Raw genomic sequence first — 19,872 nt, forward strand, 5'->3', positions numbered from 1 at the left:
GGACCTTTTAGGCTGGGTCCTGAGGAACACTGGAAAGTCAGTTAAGTGAAGTTAGGTGGACTTCTCAGGTGGAGGCAAAAAGGGATCATGCCATACTTGAGGTCTGTAAATAGTTTTGGCTGTATTATAGCTGCACATAGGAGAGGAATGGCTTCAACTGAACTAGAGACCCAAGCAACTATCAGACTGGTTAGATCCTGAAAGTCCTGTGATGTCATGATGAGTTTAGGCTTTTTGAAGAATCTTACAGAGGAGGTGACAGAATCGTATTTGTGTTTTAGGAAGATCTCTTTGTGGCATGTGATGAGTAGTTGGGAAGGGGCAAGATGGAAGTTTTAAGGCTAAAGTCTTGAGGAGGGTTTGAACTAAGGCTGTGGAAGTGGCAATGAGGATAAAGAGATAGATGGTTTTGAGAACTCCTGGGAACTTGAGGATTACCTGGGGTGTATTTTGAGAGAGATGAAAGCATCTTGATTCCCAGGTATCTAGTGTGAGCCACGGTAGATGGTGCTTTTTACCAAGGTTGGAAATAGAAGTACCAGACGGGGTCTGGGACAAGGTGAGTAAGATGAATTTGGGAGCATGTTCAGCTGGAGATGACTATGGGATGAAGCAATGCCGAGATCAGTGGGAAGCTCCAGGATAAAATTCTATAGGGGACATATGTCTTCAAGGATGAGCAAAGAGCCAGAGGACAGATAGATGGATAAAGAAGTCAGAAACAGCATGCAGACTATGAAAGCATGTAGGAGGAGTAGGAGGAAAGTGAGGTAAAATTGGCATCCTATGAGGGAGCTGTTAACAATGGCTGCAAAGGGATTAAAATAAGTCCTGGAGAGTCTTTCAGATTTAGCAACAGAGGTTATTTATTACTAGAGGCCCGGTGCATCTGTGGGGTCCCTCAGCGTAGCCTGCGGGGATTGGGCTGAAACCGGCAGTCCAATGCCACCTGCTGCTCCTGCCTGCTGCTCCTGCTCATCCCAGCCCCACTGGGCCTGCTGCCGCCGCTCAGTAGGCTCACTGCCACTCTGCTGTGGTCTCCGGGCTGTGGCAGCCAGCCATGAGCCCTGCGTCTGGTGCCCATTGGTCAGCTGAGTGGCACTCCTGCTGTGGGAGCACACTGACCACCAGGGGGCAGCTCCTGCTTTGAGCACCTGCTCCCTGGTGGTCAGTGCGCATCATAGCGACCGTTTGACTGGTCGTTCGGTCATTCAGTTGCTTGTTGCTTAGGCTTTTATATATATAGATAGATTCTTTAGACATGGATGAATAATTCAGATTGCAGGAGGCTAAAAAATAACATAAGGTGAGATCTACACAGTGAATATTGACTATTTTAATTTTAAAAAATTTATCTGTGAGGGGAAGGAGGGGAGAGTTGAGTACCTTCTTGGGCATCTTTATTTATTTTTATTTTTAATTTTTTTAAAATTTACTTTATTGGTATTTTACAGAGAGGAAGGGAGAGAGATAGTTAGAAACATTGTTGAGAGAGAAACAGAGAGTTAGAAACATCGATCAGCTGCCTCCTGCACACTCCCCACTGGGGATGTGCCCGCAACCAAGGTACATGCCCTTGACCGGAATTGAACCTGGAACCCTTCAGTCCACAGGCCAACGCTCTATCCACCGAGCCAAACCGGCCAGGGCTATTTTTAATTTTTAAAAATATCTTTTTATTATTGATTTTGGAGAGAGAAGAAGGGAAAGGGTGACAGAGAGAAACATTGATGTGAGAGGGCAACATCTACTGGCTGCCTCCCACATGCCCTGACCAGTAATTGAACCTGTAGCCACTCCGTACACGGACACCAATCAACCAATTGAGCCACACTGGTCAGGGTTTGGGCATATTTAAATGCTGTGATGAAAGCTAGTGCTCTAAGAAGAAAGGGTCTTTGTCACACTGTGGTTTTAGGGAAGGAAGCAAGGTGGATGGGCAGGAAGCCTCTGTTCTCCATGTGAGGAAGACCACAGAGTCTGGGCTGGTAGGAGAAGGAAATGAAAGCTGTTGTTGTCAAGGTTGAATAAATGTCTGGATTGAGTAGAAAAACCTTTGCTTAGGGAGTGTGAATGTCTTAAGTATTTCAGAAGCAGACAGTGTGTATGCGTTTGGTGTGGTTTACCAGCAAGAGAAATTGATAGCATGGATCAGAGCAAAGGAAAATTAGTAGATCTAAGAGATCTAGGGAAAGACTTTTATTATATTTTATTTTTCTCACCTGAGGGATGTACTTTTTATTGATTTTAGAGAGAGGAAGGGAGAGAGAGAGAGAGAAATACCGATGTGAGAGAGAAACATTGATTGGTTACCTCCTGTACCTGCCCTGACCGGGGATCATTGAATCCGCAACCCAGGTATGTGCCCTGACCAGGAATTGAACCCACCACCTTTCAGTGGGCAGGACAGTGTGCCAACCTATTGAGCCACACCAGCCAGGGCTCTACAAAAGGACTTTTTAAAATTTAAAGAAAGTTTGAAATTTTTTTTTTAAGTTTTTATTTTCTGCCTGTATTTTCCTATTTTAGCTACCATTTGGGCAAGTCAATATAGAGTGGAAAATAATTATGGAAGCCATATGTTTTACTTACATAAGGTCTGAAAATTTTGCTTAAGTTAAAAAACATTCTAGTGAGTGAAATTGATAGGCAACAGAGTGAGTGGTGTGGGTGTCAGGGATGTTGGATTAGCTAATTATAATTGCCATGTGGTCCTGCCTTTCTTCCATACCTTGCTATTCTGCTGCTGCTGCATTTTACCTCAGAAATGAAGGTGTGACTCAGAAAAAGCAAGAGGAACATTTTATGTGATTGCGTTTGTGCAGTCTTCTTCCCAAAGAAAATGTCACTTCCTACTGATGATGAATGGCAGTCTCATGTGTTTGAAATGTGTTTTTTTTGCTCCTAGCTTGTGACCGCTGGTCAGTGCTTCCCAGACCTGATCTGCACCATGATGTCAACAGATTTGGCCACTCAGCAGTCCTATACAACAGGTAATTGGAAAAGAAGTGCTTGTTCCTTTTCTCTTGGGTTTAAAATGAAAATGAAGTAAAATATAAAGAAATGGAATTGGGTTTGCATATTATTCTCAGCATTTTCCCACCTTGTTTGTTTTTCACAGAATTATGTAAGCATGAATTTCCTGATTTATATTTAAAATATTTTACGTACATTTGAATTTCTTTTAATACCATGTTTTTTTTTGTTAGCACGCAGGAGTATGCTATGTTTGATGTTAAAAGTTATGTGCAATTACTGTCTTATGCCCTCTGTCATTTGCTACTGTTCATGGAACTTAGTTCTGAATTGTAAGGAGATTTGAAAAAAAGAGGGAGGGCACATCAGATAGGGGAGAATAAGGTAGGGGAACAGAGATGGGGAGATTGTGAAGCTTCATATAGAACAAGTTTATAGTCCCTAATAATGTGAAGTCTGCATTGCATTGGTCGAAATGCCTGGCCCATACTAACAGCGCTCTTTATCAGCCTGCCCTGGAGAAGGCTCTGTAATATAAGGCCAATTCAGAGTGGCCTTTCCACTGTTCCTTACACTGTACTTTAAAGATTTTTTATTTGTTTAACAGCCTAATCATGTTAATTTTTCTCATTTTGTTTCTGCTATTATTGCTGTTGTTTACTTCACCTTTTACAATTTTAGGCCATGCCCTGGCTGGTGTGGCTCAGTGGATTCGAATATCGTCCCATATACTAGGTTCCATTCCTAGTCAGGACACATACCTAGGTTGTGGGTTCAATCCCCACGTGCATACAGAAGGCAACCAATCGATGTTTCTCTTTCTCTCTCAAAAAAAAAAAAAAAAAAAAAAAGAAGAAGACATCTTGATTATAATGTGTTTAAGTGTGGATCTTTTTTGTGTCAATCTTGGAGTTGGTTAAGCTTTATGGGTGTATAGATTAGTCATTTTATTAAAATTTGTGGAAGTTTTCACCCATTTTTTAAAATATTTTTATTGATTTCAGAGAGGAAGGGAGAGGGAGAGAGAGAGAGAAAAATCAGTGCTGAGAATCATTGATTAGCTGCCTCCTGCACACCCCCTATTGGGGATCGAGCCTGCAACCTGGGCATGTGCCCTTGACTGGAATAGAACCCAGAGCCCTTCAGTCCACAGGCCTACGCTCTATCTACTGAGTCAGATCAGCTCGGACGAGACAGTTTTGATTGATTGTTTTGTTTCTTCTGCATGGGTCACATTTTTTGTTTCTTTGCATAGCTTGTAATATTTTGTTGAAAACTAAACATTTTTGGTAATATGTTGTAGCAAATATGGATTCTGATTCCCCCACCATCACCACCAACTATTGTTTTTGTTGTTTGTTTAGTGGCTTGCCTAGACTAATTCTGTGGAGTCTGTTTGCTGATTTTTCTAGTTGTTTTTTCTTGTTTTTATTTTTCAACCTGACTTCCTAGGTCGTTGTTTAGTAATCAGCCAGTGGTTTTGCTTAAACAATGTAAGCTAGTAAGGATTATACTCTTTGCTGATGGATCTGTTAAAAAATAGATAGCTAGGGCCTTCTCCATTACCTTCTGAGCTGCTTGCAGCTTTGTTCAAACATAGCATTCCAAACCACCAGAGACTTACATCATCATGTTTCCAAAGGTGAATTGGGCTTGACTTAAAAGGCTGAAAATCTTGACACTGGACCAAAGGAGGACTTTCACTTCTGGCATCAGCCAATGAAGTCTCCCATTAAAAGACAACTAAGCCGAAACCGGTTTGGCTCAGTGGATAGAGCGTCGGCCTGCGGACTGAAGGGTCCCGGGTTCGATTCCGGTCAAGGGCATGTACCTTGGTTGCGGGCACATCCCCAGTGGGAGGTGTGCAGGAGGCAGCTGATCGATGTTTCTCTCTCATCGATGTTTCTAGCTCTCTATCCCTCTCCCTTCCTCTCTGTAAAATATCAATAAAATATATTTTTTATAAAAAAAAAAAAAGACAACTAAAAAGTATACAGTAAGGATTTAACAAGATAATGAAGAAATACTGAGCAGAAAATAAGCGATGAGTCGTCTGGCCAGCGTGGCTCAGTGGTTGAGCATCAACCTAGGAACCAGGAAGTCGGGGTTCTATTCCCAATCAGAGCACATGTCTGGATTGTGGGCTCGATCCCCAGTGTGGGGCATGCAGGAGGCAGCCGATCAATGATTCTCTCTCGTTGATGTTTCTATCTCTCCCTCTTCCTTCCTCTCTGAAATCAATAAAAATATTTAAAAATCCTATATAATAAAGAGGTAATATGCAAATTGACCCTCACACAAGATGGTCGCCCACATGTGGTCAAAGATGGCTGGGAGGGGAGGGCAGTTGGGGGTGACCAGGCCTGCATGGGAGGGCAGTTAGGGGCAACTAGGCCTGCAGGGGAGGGCAGTTGGGGGGGACCAGGCCTGCAGGAGAAGGCAGTTGGGGGCAACCAGGCCAGCAGGGGAGGACAGTTAGGGGCGACCAGGCTGGCAGGGGAGGGCAGTTGTGGGGAACCAGGCCTGCAAGGGAGGGCAGTTGGGGGTGATTGGGCCAGCAGGGGAGCAGTTAGGCTGGCAGGGGAGTGGTTAGGGGGTGATCAGGCTGGCAGGCAGGCGAGTGGTTGGGAGCCAGCAGTCTCAGATTTTGAGAGGGATGTTCGACTGCCAGTTTACCAGCAGTCGGACATCCCCCAAGGGGTCCCAGGTTGGAGAGGGTGCAGGCTGGGCTGAGGACACCCCCCCCCCATGCATTAATTTCATGCACCGGGCCTCTAGTAAGATTATAAGAGATGAATAGAGTTCAAAGAGATAAATTTAGCTGCTTTAGCCTATGGGAGTTTCTTCATCCAGTTGAAGCAGCTGAGAGGTGCAGCTGAGCTGTCTACTGACTCTTAGAGGCTGAGGAGCAGAAACCAGAGATTTCTTTATACATAGTACATGTCAACTAGATATTTCTGAAAAAATGTGTAAATGAATAGAATGGTTTAGATTTTGTTCTTTTTAGAAGCAGAGACTATGAATGATACTATTAGATTTTTTTTTTTACCCTTAGACTAAGAACAAATTAAATTCATTATTACATGTTAATATGTAAGAGGTAATAGACCCAATTTTAATATTAGTGCTAGCAATTTAATATAGTCTTAAAATAGAAAAAGAGATTTTAGGTAAAATGCAGATAAATCATGTACTGTGGGGTTTTTTTCAAAAAAAAAAAAAAAGTTAAAACTTTTTATTATGGTAATTTGAAACCCTAACCCATTCCAGATTATTTTGAAGCTCCTTGGCATAAAATTTCATCAGAATATAGTTGGTTATTTTTTGTGGTATAATTATATTCTATAAAGTCACCACAAACACTGAATTAGAGAATATTGAATTTTTACACCCAGGGAAATACAGGGTTAGGTTCTTGCAAGTCTCTTGCATTTTCATCAACTAATCAATTTATAATTTTGTTTTGTGTGTTTCTGTTTAATGACACACCTTATTTATATGTATTATTGATTCATTAACGTTGAGCTCATAGTCAACAGCACTATTACTCATGCTTGAATGACTCATCTAATGCATGTACTAATATTTTCTCTATAAGCCACATCACTGGACAGCATTTCAACACTATGAAGTGCTTTAGGGCCATTTAAAACAGCAGAATCACCAACATAAAGCACAAACATGCAAAAAACACGACAGCCCTATCTGGTTTGGCTCAGTGGATAGAGTGTCACCTGCGGACTAAAGGGTCCCAGGTTCAATTCCGGCCAAGGGCACATGCCTGGGTTGCAGGCTCGATCCTCCTTAGTAGGGGGTGTGTAGGAGGGAGCCCATCAATGATTCTCAACATTGTTGTTTCTGTCTCTCTATCCCTCTCCCTTCCTCTCTGAAATCAATTTATCCTATCTAATAAAAGAGCAATATGCAAATTAACCATCACTCTGCTACACCCACAAGCCACGCCCACAAGCCACGCCCACCAGCCAATCAGGAGCGAATATGCAAATAAATCCAACCAAGATGGCTACGGCCACAGAGAGCAGGAGGGAGGCTTGGGTTTCCCCAGCAATGGAGGAAGCCAAGCTTTCCGCCTGCCCTTGCTGGCCTAGGCCTCCACTCAAGGATACAAAGTTTCAATGATAGAAAATACATAAACCCAAACAGAAATGGCGGCAGCCACAGAGCAGGAGGCTAGGGTTGCCCGCGGTGATGGAGGAAGCCAAGCTTCTGTAGCCCTGGCCGGCCCAGGCCTCTGCTTAAGGCTACAAAGTTTCAATTATAGAAAATACATAAATTCCAATAGAAATGGCTGCCGCCACGGAGCAAGCAGAAGGCTTGGCTCTGATCCAGGCTACAAAGTTTCAATTGTAGAAGATAAATAAACCCCAGATACCAGGGCCTCTGCTTGGGACGCCAGGGGGTGTGGCCGGCCTGCAAACCACCACAGGCTCCTCGCCCAGGCTGCCCCACACCCCAAGGGAACCCCCACCCTGATCTGGGACACCCTTCAGGGCAAACCAGCTGGCCCCCACCTGTGAACCAGGCCTCTATCCTATCTAATAAAACAGTAATATGCAGATTGACCATCACTCCAACACACAAGATGGCTGTCCCCATGTGGACATAAGATGGCCACTACAAGATGGCCAGCAAGGGAGGGCAGTTGGGAAGGACCAGGCCTGCAAGGGAGGGCAGTTGTGGGCGTTCAGGCCAGCAGGGGAGGGCAGTTAGGGGTGACCAGGCCTGCAGGGGAGGGCAGTTAGGGGTGACCAGGCCTGCAGGGGAGGGCAGTTAGGGGCAAACAGGCTGGCAGGGGAGCAGTTAGGCATCAATCAGGCTGGCAGGGGAGTGGTTAGGGGGTGATCAGGCTGGCAGGCAGAAGTGGTTAGGGGAAATCAGGAAGGCAGGCAGGCAAGCATTTGGGAGCCAGCAGTCCTGGATTGTGAGAGGGATGTCCGACTGCCCGTTTAGGCCCGATGCCACCGGGATCGGGCCTAAACGGGCAGTCGGACATCCCTCGAAGTGTCCAGATTGGAGAGTGTGTAGGCTGGGCTGAGGGACACCCCCCCCCATGCACGAATTTCATGCACCGGGCCTCTAGTATATATATAAAAGGCTAGTATGCCAAGTGTCCCCTTGGGAGTTCGACCGGGAGTTCAACTGCTTGCTGTGATGTGTGCTGACCACCTGGGGGTGGCATGGAACATGGCGGGCAACCAGTGGTGGCGGCGGGGCACTGAGGGAGTGAGGGAAGGAGGAGGCCCTGATCGCCAGCCAGGCCTAGGGACCCTACCCATGCACAAATTTTGTGCACTGGGTCTCTAGTAAAAATATATTAAAAAACAAAACAAAATAAAAACAAACACATGACACTAAATAAACTCTCAAAAGGACACTTGTGTATAGTTTGAGAACTAAAACAGGAAAAGAGCATCATCTTGTTTGACCTCACCTGGAAATGTGCATGTTGGACAACTCAAATTTTTCTGTGTGTGTATGTCTGCAAGTGACTGCAAATCTGCTGCAAGTAGTGGTTTTGGAGTCAGAAATAAATTTTAGCAACTGGGTATATTCATAAATATAGAATCTACAAATAATGAGGATTGCTTGGGTATCTTTTAAAAATAAAGACTTTTTAAAAACATACAACCATGATACAATTATCACACTTTAAAAAATGAATAGTAATTTACTACCACTCATTGTTCATATTTCCCAATTGCCTCATAAATTTTATTTTTTTCTAATTTTATTTATTACTTTTTAAATCGTTTTTCATTTTTCAAATACAGTTGACATACAATATTATATTAGTTTCAGGTGTATACGCCAATGATTAAAACATTATATAACTTACTAAGTGGTCATCCCGATAAATCTCATACCCATCTGACACCATACATAGTTATTAGAATATCATTGATATATTTTCTATGCTGTACAACCCCATGACTAGTCTGTAATAACCAATTTGTACTTCTTAATCCTTTCACCTTTTTCAACCATCCCCCTTAACTCCCCACCCATCTGGCAACCATCAAAATATATTCCTTATCTCTGAGTCTGTTTCTATACTGCTTGTTTGTTTATTTTGTTTTTTAGATTCACTTGTTAATAGATATGTACTTATTGCCATTTTATTGTTCATTTTTTTCTTTCTTTTTTTCTTTGTAAAGAAAACTTCTTAACATTTCATATAATACTGGTTTGTGGTGATGAACTCCTTTAGCTTTTTCTTGTCTGGGAGGCTCTTTATCTGTCCTTCGATTCTAAATGGTAGCTTTGCTGGGTTGAATAATCTTGATTGTATGTAGGTCCTTGATTTTCATCACTTTGAATATTTCTTGCCACTCCCTTCTGGCCTGTAAAGTTTCTGTTGAGAAATCAGCTGACCGTTTTATAGGATCTCCCTTATAGGTAACTAACTGCTTTTCTCTCATTGCTTTTAAAATTATATCTTTTTTTTTAACCTTTGGCATTTTTTTAAAAATATATATTTTATTGATATTTCACAGAGAGGAAGGGAGAGGGATAGAGAGCTAGAAACATCGATGAGAGAGAAACATCGATCAGCTGCCTCCTGCACACCTTCCACTGAGGATGTGCCCGCAACCAAGGTACATGCCCTTGACCGGAATCGAACCCGGGACCTTTCAGTCCGCAGGCTGACGCTCTATCCACTGAGCCAAACCGGTTTCGGCATAACCTTTGGCATTTTAATTATGACGTGTCTTGGTGTGTGCCTCTATGGGTTCATCTTGTTTGGGACTCTTGTGCTTCTAGGACTTGTATGTCTTTTTCCTTTACCTGATTAGGGAAGTTTTCTGTCATTTTTTAAAATAGTTTTTCAATTTCTTGCTTACTCTCTCTTCTCCTCTGGCACCTCCATGATGCAGATGTTGGTACACTTGAAGTTTTCCTAGAGGCTCCTTACACTATCTTCATTTTTTTGGATTCTTTTTTCTTTTTGCTGTTCTGATTGGGTCTTTTTTGCTTCCTTGTATTCCAAATTGCTGCTTTAATTCTCAGCTTCATGTACTCTACTGTTCTTTCCCTTTAAATTATTCTTCATGTCACTTAGTGTATCCTTCATTTCTGATTGGCTCTTTTTTATGGTTTCTATTTCCTTTTTCATGCTGTTGAAGTTCTCACTAAGTTCCTTGAGCATCCTTATAACCAAACATCGATCAGCTGCCTCCTGCGCACTCCCTACTGGGTATGTGCCCGCAACCAGGGTACGTGCCCTTAACCGGAATCGAACCTGGGACCCTTGAGTCCACAGGCCGACGGTCTATCCGCTGAGCCAAACGGGCTAGGGCCATGGTCGGCAAATTGCGGCTCGTGAGCCACATGCGGCTCTTTGGCCCCTTGAGTGTGGCTCTTCCACAAAATACCACGGCCTGGGCGAGTCTATTTTGAAGAAGTGGCATTAGAAGAAGTTTAAGTTTAAAAAATTTGGCTCTCAAAAGAAATTTCAATCGTTGTACTGTTGATATTTGGCCCTGTTAACTAATGAGTTTGCCGACCACTGGGCTAGGGCTAACCATTGCTTTGAATTATGTATCTGGTAGTTTGCTTATGTTCATTTCATTTAGTTCTTTTTCTTGCTGTGCTCTGCCTGGAGCCCCTTGGCATGAGCTACAGAGCAATGTGCAGATGGCTGCTCCTTGTACTTGGAGGTGCCCAGGAGAGGCCAAACTGCAAACCAAGGCCAGCTGCTGCTAATGCCAGGCCTGGGGCCACTTAGCAAGAGGTACAGGGTACACAGAGGCCAGATGCTGCTTGTTTGAGAGATTTTTAGGAAAGTCCAAAGCATGAGGCAAAAAAGGCCATTTGTATGTAAAAGCCACTGAAAACATCCTGGGTTGGCCCACAAGTTGGGTGTGATGGAGTCTCAGGGAATCACTAGGGCCAGTGAACAGTGTGTGGGGCTGAGTCTCAGGAAAGGAACGAAGGCCTCTGCCAGCACTTTAGTCTGGCAGAAAGTTGCCCCCCTCCCCCATTCCCCAGCTCTCATCCTGATGATAGACACTTCGGTTCCTCCTTATAAGTCCCTGGTTCCTTTTAAGCTGCTGCCCTAGTACTGGAGCTCAGAGGGAGGGAGTCTGAGTAAGTCCTTGCACAGATCTTTTAAGAGGAACTACCTGGGACTCCAGCAGCCCTCTTTCTCACGCAGCCACAATCACTGCTGCTTTCTATAGCCAGAAGTTATGGAGACTTCTCTTCCTGGCTCTGGAACCCAGGACTGGGAGGCCTGGTGTGGCCTGGGACTCCTTGCTCCTCAGAGATGACCTCTGCAGTTGAGATAGCCCTCCAATTTGAAAATGCCACACATGGGTGTGGGCCTGGCCTGTTCCACGACTCCGCCCTTCCTCCCAGTCTCAATGTGGCTTCTTTAAATCCCTAGTTGTAGGACTTATATTCAGTTAGATTTCAGGTGGTTCTGAATGATGGTTGTTCCGTAGTTTAGTTATAATTTTGATGTGGTTGTGGGAAGATTTGAGTACCTCATTTACCTACATTGTCATCTTGACCAGAAGTTCTTGCCTCATAATTTTTAAAAATTTAATTTGTTCAAATGAAGGTCCAAATAAGATCCATATATTACAATTGGATGAAGTATTTTAAGTTTCTGTTGATATATAGGCTCCCTGTTCATCACATCCCCCCTTATTTGTTAAAAATAAACTAGTTTGGCCCTAGCTGGTTTGGCTCAGTGGATAGAGCGTCGGCCTGCGGACTGAAGGGTCTTGGGTTTGATTCCAGTCAAGGGCACATGCCTGGGTTGCAGGCTCCAGCCCCTAGTAGGGGGTGTGCAGGAAGCAGCCAATCAATGATTCTCTCTCATTATTGATGTTTCTATCTCTCTTTCTCTCTGAAATCAATAAAAAAAATATTAAACAAACAAAGTGGGTTGTTTATCTTGTAGTTTCCTGTAGTCTACATTTTGATTATTGCATCCCCATGTTTTAAAAAAAATGTATTGGACTCTCTCTTGAAATTCTTGCAAATTAATTCAGTCAGATTCACTTCAATATTTTAGCAAGATCACTTAATAGGGTTGATTCTCCCCCCCCCCCTTGATTTACCAATTTTCAAAATGAACTGATTTCTTAGCATTCTACAAAGTTGACAAATGAGTTTCTTTGGAGGAGAAGGGGGCATATATCATTAAGAACTTACAGATTTAAAAGTATTTAATATGTTTTAATCCATTATAGTTTTTATTCTTATTAAATTTCAAACATTTCCCAATTTTGGCTAGCAAGCATCTCTTTATGTTAGCTCCTGAGTCTTTTTGGTACAACTATAGTCTTCCTTTTCGTCTGGTGTGCCACGATCGTCTAGGCTCATCACAAACTTTTTTTGCCCCAGATATGAAATTAGATTTATTTCTAAAGAGTGGTAAATTTTTTTGAGGGGTGGGGGAAAGAATGGTTTTCAAATACTACAAGGTAAGTGCTACTCTTATCTTTTGCTACTGGGTTGGTCATTGTTTCTAAGCCTGTTAAGAAGATAAGTTAAAGAGAAACTTTGTTGCTGTTTTGAAGAGAAAAATGAATATGTGTGTGTGTGTGTGTGTGTGTGTGTGTGTGTGTGTGTGTTTGAGCTCCTTCTTCCCTCAATAAGTGGTTGCACACTTCTATATACTTTTCTCTGCATTTCCTTATTTCCTTTATTTATTTATTTATTTATTTGTTTGTTTGTTTGTTTGTTTATTTTGCATTTCCTTTTTTAAAATTCACATAACAGTGTATCTTGGAGATCACTCTATAGCGGTATGTAGAAATCCTCCTAATTCCCTTTTACAGCTACCTACTATTTCATTGTGTGGATGCACCACAGTTTATACATCACATCCCCAGACGATGGACATTTTGGGTTGTTTGTGTGTTTGCTATTATCATTATTGCTTTAGTGAATAGCCTCATGTGTATTTCTTTTTTTACTTTTGCTATATCTTTGTGATAGACTTCTGGAAATGTGATTTCAGGTTCAAAAGATAAATGCATAGTTTTGTTAGATAGTGCCAAATTCCCCGTTTTAGTCTTGTCCCATTTGTATGCCTAGCAGTCACATATGAGAGTGCTTGTTTCCCTACTGCCTCACCAGTCATCGTCAGACTTTTGTCTTTTTAGGTGAGAGATGCTTTCTCATTGTAATTTTAATTTGCATTTTTCTTATAATTGAAGTTAATCATCTTTTCATATGCTTGAGGTCATTTACATTTTTCCCTTGCAAACTGGCTGAAGCTGTCTCTATATTAGGGATATTCTTTTCCTATAACATAGCTTGTAAATAATTTTTTCACAGTGCATCATTTGTCTTTTACTTTGCTTATAGCTGTATTTTCTATGCAAAATTCTTTTTACTTTATATAATCAAATTTTTCAGTATTTTTTTATTGCCTTCTGGATTTTAAGTCATGGGGATTTTTTTTTTTTCCTATTCTCAGGTTAGAGAATAGCTCACCTATATTTTCTTCTAACCTCTAAAGTGCATGTGTGGGTTCATTTTTTTTTTTCAAGTGGTTCTCTGGTCCATTTGGAATTTATCCCTGAGTCTGTAGAGAAATTTTATATTTTTCCATGTTTATTTTGTTATCTCCATACCATTTACTAGAAAGTCCATCTCTTCCACACTAATTTAAGATGCCATTTTTACTGTGTACTAAATTTTCATGTGTATTTTTATCTGTTTCTTATTGGCTTATGAATCATTACACAATTTTAATTAAGACTTTATGTTTTTAAAATTATACATACTTTTAATATTTAAGAGCATGTAGATGTACAATTATGTGTTTAATTTTAAAAGACATTTGCTTACCCTGACAGTAAAATATTCCAGGGAATTATGGTTAAAAGTCACCATGTTATTATGAGAACTTTTTAATATAGTTATATAAAGAGAAGCTTGATTATTGGAATTAGGCTAGGATGAAACTGAGAGGGAAAGGTATAAGAAAGGTATAAGAATATTTTTTGAGATTTTGGAAAAATAATTTCTTACCGAACTATCAATATGTAAGGTTTGTCTGAAGATTGAAATAGTGTATCATAACTTTGTTTACTTAAGGTTTTAGTAAACTACTCTCCCTTTTTTGTTTTTCCTTTTAGCACTATGTATGTGTTTGGTGGCTTCAATAGTCTCCTCCTCAGTGACATCCTGGTATTTACCTCGGAACGGTGTGAAGCACACCGGAGTGAAGCTGCTTGTCTAGCAGCAGGACCTGGCATCCGGTGTGTGTGGGACACAGGGTCATCTCAGTGTATTTCCTGGGAGTTAGCAACAGAAGCACAAGAAGAAAAGTTAAAATCAGAATGTTTTTCCAAAGGAAGTATGTTTTTTTTTTTCCTTCTTAAAATTAAATTAATTTGAGTTCTCATTTTATCTGAATCATGAAGGCATTTAGCATATGTACACTTTTTAGATTTCATGTTATTATCCAAAAATATTCAATGATAACTTATGCAAAGGCTTTATGAAAAATTGGTTTGTAAACATCTTTACAATGGGTGGGAGGATGCCATGTGGCTCCTACAACCTATCTGCAAATCATAGAGACAAAAACCTCCTTGGCTTTGCATAGACTCTGTATACCAATTCCAGAACCTGGCTGCAATTGTTTTGTGTTGATGGAAATGTTCTATATTTGCACTGTCTCAATATGGTGGCTACTAGTGATATGTGCTTATCAAGTACTTTGAAATGAGACTGGTATGACCGAAGAACTGAAATTTTAATTTTAATTAATGTAAATTAAAAATTACATGTGACTCTAGCCACTTTGGCTCAGGGGATAGAGTGTCGGCCCATGGAGTGAAGGGAGGTTCAATTCTGGTCAAGAGGGCATGTACTTTGGTTGTAGGCTTGATCCCCAGCCCTGGTCAGGGTGTGTGTGGGAGGCAACCAATTGATGTGTCTCTCTCACATCTATATCTCCCCCTCCCTTCCACTCTTTCTAAAAATCAATGGAAAAATACCCTTGGGTGAGGATTAACAAAAAAAGAACTACATGTGGGTAGTGGCTACCATATTGTGTTATGCAGTTCTAATGTTAAGGATGAGAAGAAGAGGGCCAACCCAGTAAAAGCTATTACTCTCGTAGATAGAGGTAAAGTTGCTGTCTTTGCAAAGTCCTATTATTTGCTAGCTTCTCAAGTTGGGCACAGTAGTGATAGCATGACAGACAGTTGCTGATGATGAGTAGTGATACCTGCTTCTAGAACAGCCTCTTGTGCTTTCCAAACTTTTTTCATCTTGCCTACTTTTTACCCTTGTGCTCTGACATTTAGCACTATGCAAAGTAATATGTGAGAAACTCTATTAAGAGTAAGAAAAATGTCTCTGCAGAATATTTGTCCACTTCAATTAATTTAAAGTATGTTGACTGAATTTCTTAACCATTAGGGTTGGTATAGAGTTACCATGAGAGTTATGGTGGGTAGAGGCAGCTTTCACTCTTAAGCTGAACATAAATCTGCAGTAAGAACACCCAGTCAACCTTCCAGGTTCACTGTGGGCTGGTGAGTACTGGAGAACTGAGATTATCAGAATCTGGTAGGGTTAGTCCCTGTCTCCTAAAAGGGATAAAATCAGTGACGTAGTTATTTTTTAACCAAATTTTTAAAGTTCAAACTAAAGGTGAAAGCTTATAGGAAATAATATTCACTTACCTTAGGTGGTTCAGTATGACCTCATTTTATGTTAACTCATTTCAAATGTTGCCTTTCTGGTTCACTCTGCTTTCTGTTTGGGCTCATTCCTCGGGGTGATGACCAGGGCAGGAAGAACAACCTAAGGAGCAGGATGCTGGAGTATTTGTGAGGGTGGGCCCTACCTATTCTTATCCACGGATTCCACCATGTGCTATGTCCATGAGTGACTCAACAGATAAGGCAATATGGTTGTGCAGCTTCTCTTTTGTTGCTGAGCTTGACCTATCTAGGGTCAGTAAGCGATGCAACAAGTCTTAAGTAGCCTAGAAGTTTTCAAAATTACACTCTTGGACTTACATGTATGTGTAGAAAATGCAGCTCAGCCAAGTGCCTCCTTTGGGGTTCTGTGGTGCTGCCTACTTCCTGTGCCCAGATTAGCCTTGTGTTTATAGCTGGGAGGAATGGTTTGGTCTTCTACATTACTTTGTTTGGCTCCAGGAAAGCTCTTTCTATTGTGTTCATTCTATTGCTAGTTGATTTTTTTCTTGGGAAGAAAAATATTTAAAGAACCACAGCTACTTCCATTTTATCTCAATGTTAAAGTAAATTAGCCTCTCTTTGTTTTTCACTTTCTGTGTACTTTTGTTGGGGGGAGTGGGTACAAAATAGTGTTTTTTCAGATTATTTACTTATTTCTAAATCTATTTTAACCTGACAGATGTATTTTCCTGCCAATTGCACTCATCATTTTACTTCCCGACACTTCTTACATTTTTTTTGGCCTTAGTCTCAGATTGTGCTCAACAGCAGCTGTAATGGCCTGTGACTTTTCTAAGGACGAGCTGTCACAGTTGATGACTTTTTCTTCTCTTCATAGCTCTTGCCCATGACAGATGTGACCAACACACGGATTGTTACAGCTGCACAGCCAACACCAATGACTGCCACTGGTGCAACGACTATTGTGTCCCTAAGAACCACAGCTGCACGGAAGGCCAGGTCAGGGGCTGTCTCTCAAGGATTTCAGAGGATGGAAAAGTCCAGAGTGGGGTTATGTTTAGATTACAATGTGAATGTTATAAAAACTGACCCAGAGTTATTTTTAAAACCTTCACTGTAGACTTGGATTTTATTATTGCTCAAGTTTTCTTTTAGGAAGGGATGCCCACTACATTCTAATTCCAAAGGTCCTTGTCACAGGATTGACGTGTGGTGTTTTAGAAGAAGGAAGGACTAGTGTTTTGAGTATGCCCCACTCCCTAGCATGGCTGTGGCTAAGTACTAGAGCCAGTGTGAGGCTTGGTGAGCGCTGCCTATGCAAGGTTTTGGAAGTAAGTTATATTTGAGACTAAAAGGGAGTCAGGCATGTAGTAGCCACATTGAATTGTGGAAATAATATACTTTGTATAATCTTCTTGTCTAACTAGAGGCCTGATGCATGAAATTCATGCAAGAGTAGGCCTTCCTTCCCCCGGCTGCTGGCACCGGCTTGGCTTCCCTCGCAGCCCGGCTTCGACAGCAAGGTTGTCTGGAAGGATGTCCGGTCTAATTAGCATATTATGCTTTTATTATTATAGTTGTTATATCTTGGCTTAGCATAATTAAAGCTTAATATTTGTAATTTTTTATGTAGGTTAGAAGGCAACAAAGATGATGACTCAACTTTTATAGCCTTTGACAATTTATAAGACATTCTTGGACAGTCTGTAAAACAGTTCATAGAATATAAATTTAGCCTGTTTGGAAGGCATTTGAAAAGCATTACATTCAACATTCCCATTTTACTCATGAGCAGGTTGAAGCATGGTGTTTAAGAGTGAATGACTTCCTTGCCGGGTAAAGGCATGTCCTTCAGCAGAACCTTTCCCTAAAGTGTTTTCACTGTGGTGCAGCTTCCTATGGATCTTATTTATATATCCATTTGCAGTTTGCTTCTTTAATTCGATTTTTAGTATCCTGTTTGTCCTTACCATGAGTTCTTTCTGTGGATATAAGAAGAAAGCTCTTGTCCACTGTGTTCTAGATCTCCATTTCCAAGTATGAGAACTGCCCCAAGGATAACCCCATGTACTACTGTAACAAGAAGACCAGCTGTAGGAGCTGTGCCCTGGACCAGAACTGCCAGTGGGAGCCCCGCAATCAGGAGTGCATCGCCCTGCCAGGTAGGCCTTAGAGGGGCATCTTGATGTGTGTGTGGCGGGGGGGGGGGGGGGAGGTTGGGGAGTCCAAAGACTTGACTAAACCCAGCAGGGTCGGGGGATAAGCTCATTTTATCCATTCCTTCCCTCTTACCAATATTGTGGTTATTTTTTAAAACAAAAATACAGTTCTTAAGTATGCTCCTACTGTCTTTTGAAACAAAGTGAAACATCATCTGCTGCTCTGGAGAATCAAATGACAGCTTGGCTCTGTATCATGGAGCCCACTCCATTGTTTTCACCCTGCCTCTTCTATGCAAACCCAGGAATATAATGCAGCAGTCTCATCAGCCATTCTGCTGGGCACCTAATGAAGAGTACTTACTTCTTATTGACCACTGGGATTAGACGGCCTTTACCTTCTAACAAGAAGGAGAGGAGAGATGCCTGTGTCCACTGCACCTCCTGGGGTGATCTTCAGCCCTGAGTACCTTAATTTATGGCACTTCTGAGGTTTGGGATGATGAGTTAGGGGGTCTGGGGCCAACCAGCCATAACTAAAACTGTATGATATATTTGCTTAACCAAGATATCCAGGAAGGGGGACTTCTGTGGCTCCATGCAACAGCTGAGGCATGTTAAGGGAAGTTGGGCTCCACCAGGCCCCTTGTAAATGTCCTTTGGAAGTACTTGATTCAGCTTGTATGAGTGGGCTTCTTGTACTTTGTCTCATTGCATCTCAAACTTTAATGCACACCTGAGGACCTGGGGATCTTTCCATAAGTCAGATTCTGGTACAAATCTAGGGTGGGGCTTAGAATCTATATTTGAACAATCTGTGACACTGATGCCACACTCGAGGAGCAAGTGTTTATCTGCTCTTAAATGATCCCTGACCCATGGTACTGTACCTTTCATTGATCTCTCTGACTGGTAATGAGCATTATTGATGGTGGCTCCAGGGTACTTTGGTTCTGGTGAAGTTGCTTTGCTCATTGTCTTCCAAGAAGTATTCACAACTTCTGTGCAGTTCTTTGAGTGGGTTTAGGGCAGTCACAGTAGCAGATTACAGGCTTGCCTTGTTTGCTACAGCTCTGTCACTTTGGGGTCCCCCCCAAAAAAAAGGATCTTTTCACTTTACTTTTGGGATAATTGTGCACTTGATTTTATACTTGATGTGAAAACAATGCAGCTTTTGAAAAATAGACTTGTTCATTCACCAACTCATTTCTCTTTTTGCAGTTTTTAACTCCAGCCTTCCAATATCCATATTTATTTTTCTGCTCTTAAATTTTAGTCTTATTCTTAATTGTTTTTCAAAAGGAGATTTTTAAAATCAACACTGGCACCAAACAAATGTTTTCTTCTAAGACACAGGAGGGTTGGCCTCATTTTTGAGATCTAGGAAATATGACTAATTTTTTTAAAGCATTTAAAATTCTCATATTCTGTACTTGGTCCTTAGTAATGTGTCTGATACTCTCACTACATCCTAAGGAAGTACCTAGAATGCAAATCACAAAAACATTTAGTTTTTTGTTAATTCAAACGGGTAATATAGTAGTTTTGTGTGATTTCTAAAACTTTTTTTTTCTTTCTCTCCATCCTTTACAAAAGAAAATATCTGTGGCAGTGGCTGGCATTTGGTTGTAAACGTATGTTTGAAAATTACTACGGCCAAGGAGACTTATGACACGGCTAAATTGTCCTGTAGGAACCACAATGCCCTGTTGGCTTCTCTTACAACCCAGAAGAAGATAGACTTTGTCCTTAAGCAGCTGCGAATAATGCAATCATCTCAGAGCATGGTGAGTTAAAATCCTCAGAACTTACATCTATTATCTACTGAGGGCATGAACACAGCTCACCTGTGATGTGCTTAGCAGGAGGAGTGCTGTGTAACACACTGGAACTTGCACTGTCAGATTCTCTTCCTTTAATACCTTCTTTCTTACCTTAACATTTTAAACACTTTATTAGTCATAGCTACTAAATTATATTTGAATAATTACATGTGTATTGAATAGTAATGTGTGTACTTATGCACATATCTTTGTGACAACAGTGATGATTTTGTATCTATTTTATCCCTAGGT

General features: G+C 41.4%; 1 protein-coding gene across 2 annotated transcripts in view; it reads left to right on the top strand.

The window, feature by feature from the left end:
• Positions 1-19,872, top strand: part of ATRN (attractin) — a 166,821-nt gene that overhangs the window by 65,501 nt on the left and 81,448 nt on the right. For both annotated transcript variants that reach the window (XM_080685822.1, XM_080685823.1), the window contains exons 11-15: positions 2,909-2,993; positions 14,097-14,317; positions 16,516-16,637; positions 17,662-17,800; positions 19,394-19,584. In XM_080685822.1, the coding sequence (XP_080541948.1) occupies positions 2,909-2,993; positions 14,097-14,317; positions 16,516-16,637; positions 17,662-17,800; positions 19,394-19,584 (758 nt within the window). The remainder of the gene's footprint in view (positions 1-2,908; positions 2,994-14,096; positions 14,318-16,515; positions 16,638-17,661; positions 17,801-19,393; positions 19,585-19,872) is intronic.

Source organism: Plecotus auritus (genome assembly GCF_963455305.1).
Source record: "Plecotus auritus genome assembly, chromosome: 8".
NCBI classification, from domain to species: Eukaryota; Metazoa; Chordata; class Mammalia; order Chiroptera; family Vespertilionidae; genus Plecotus; species Plecotus auritus.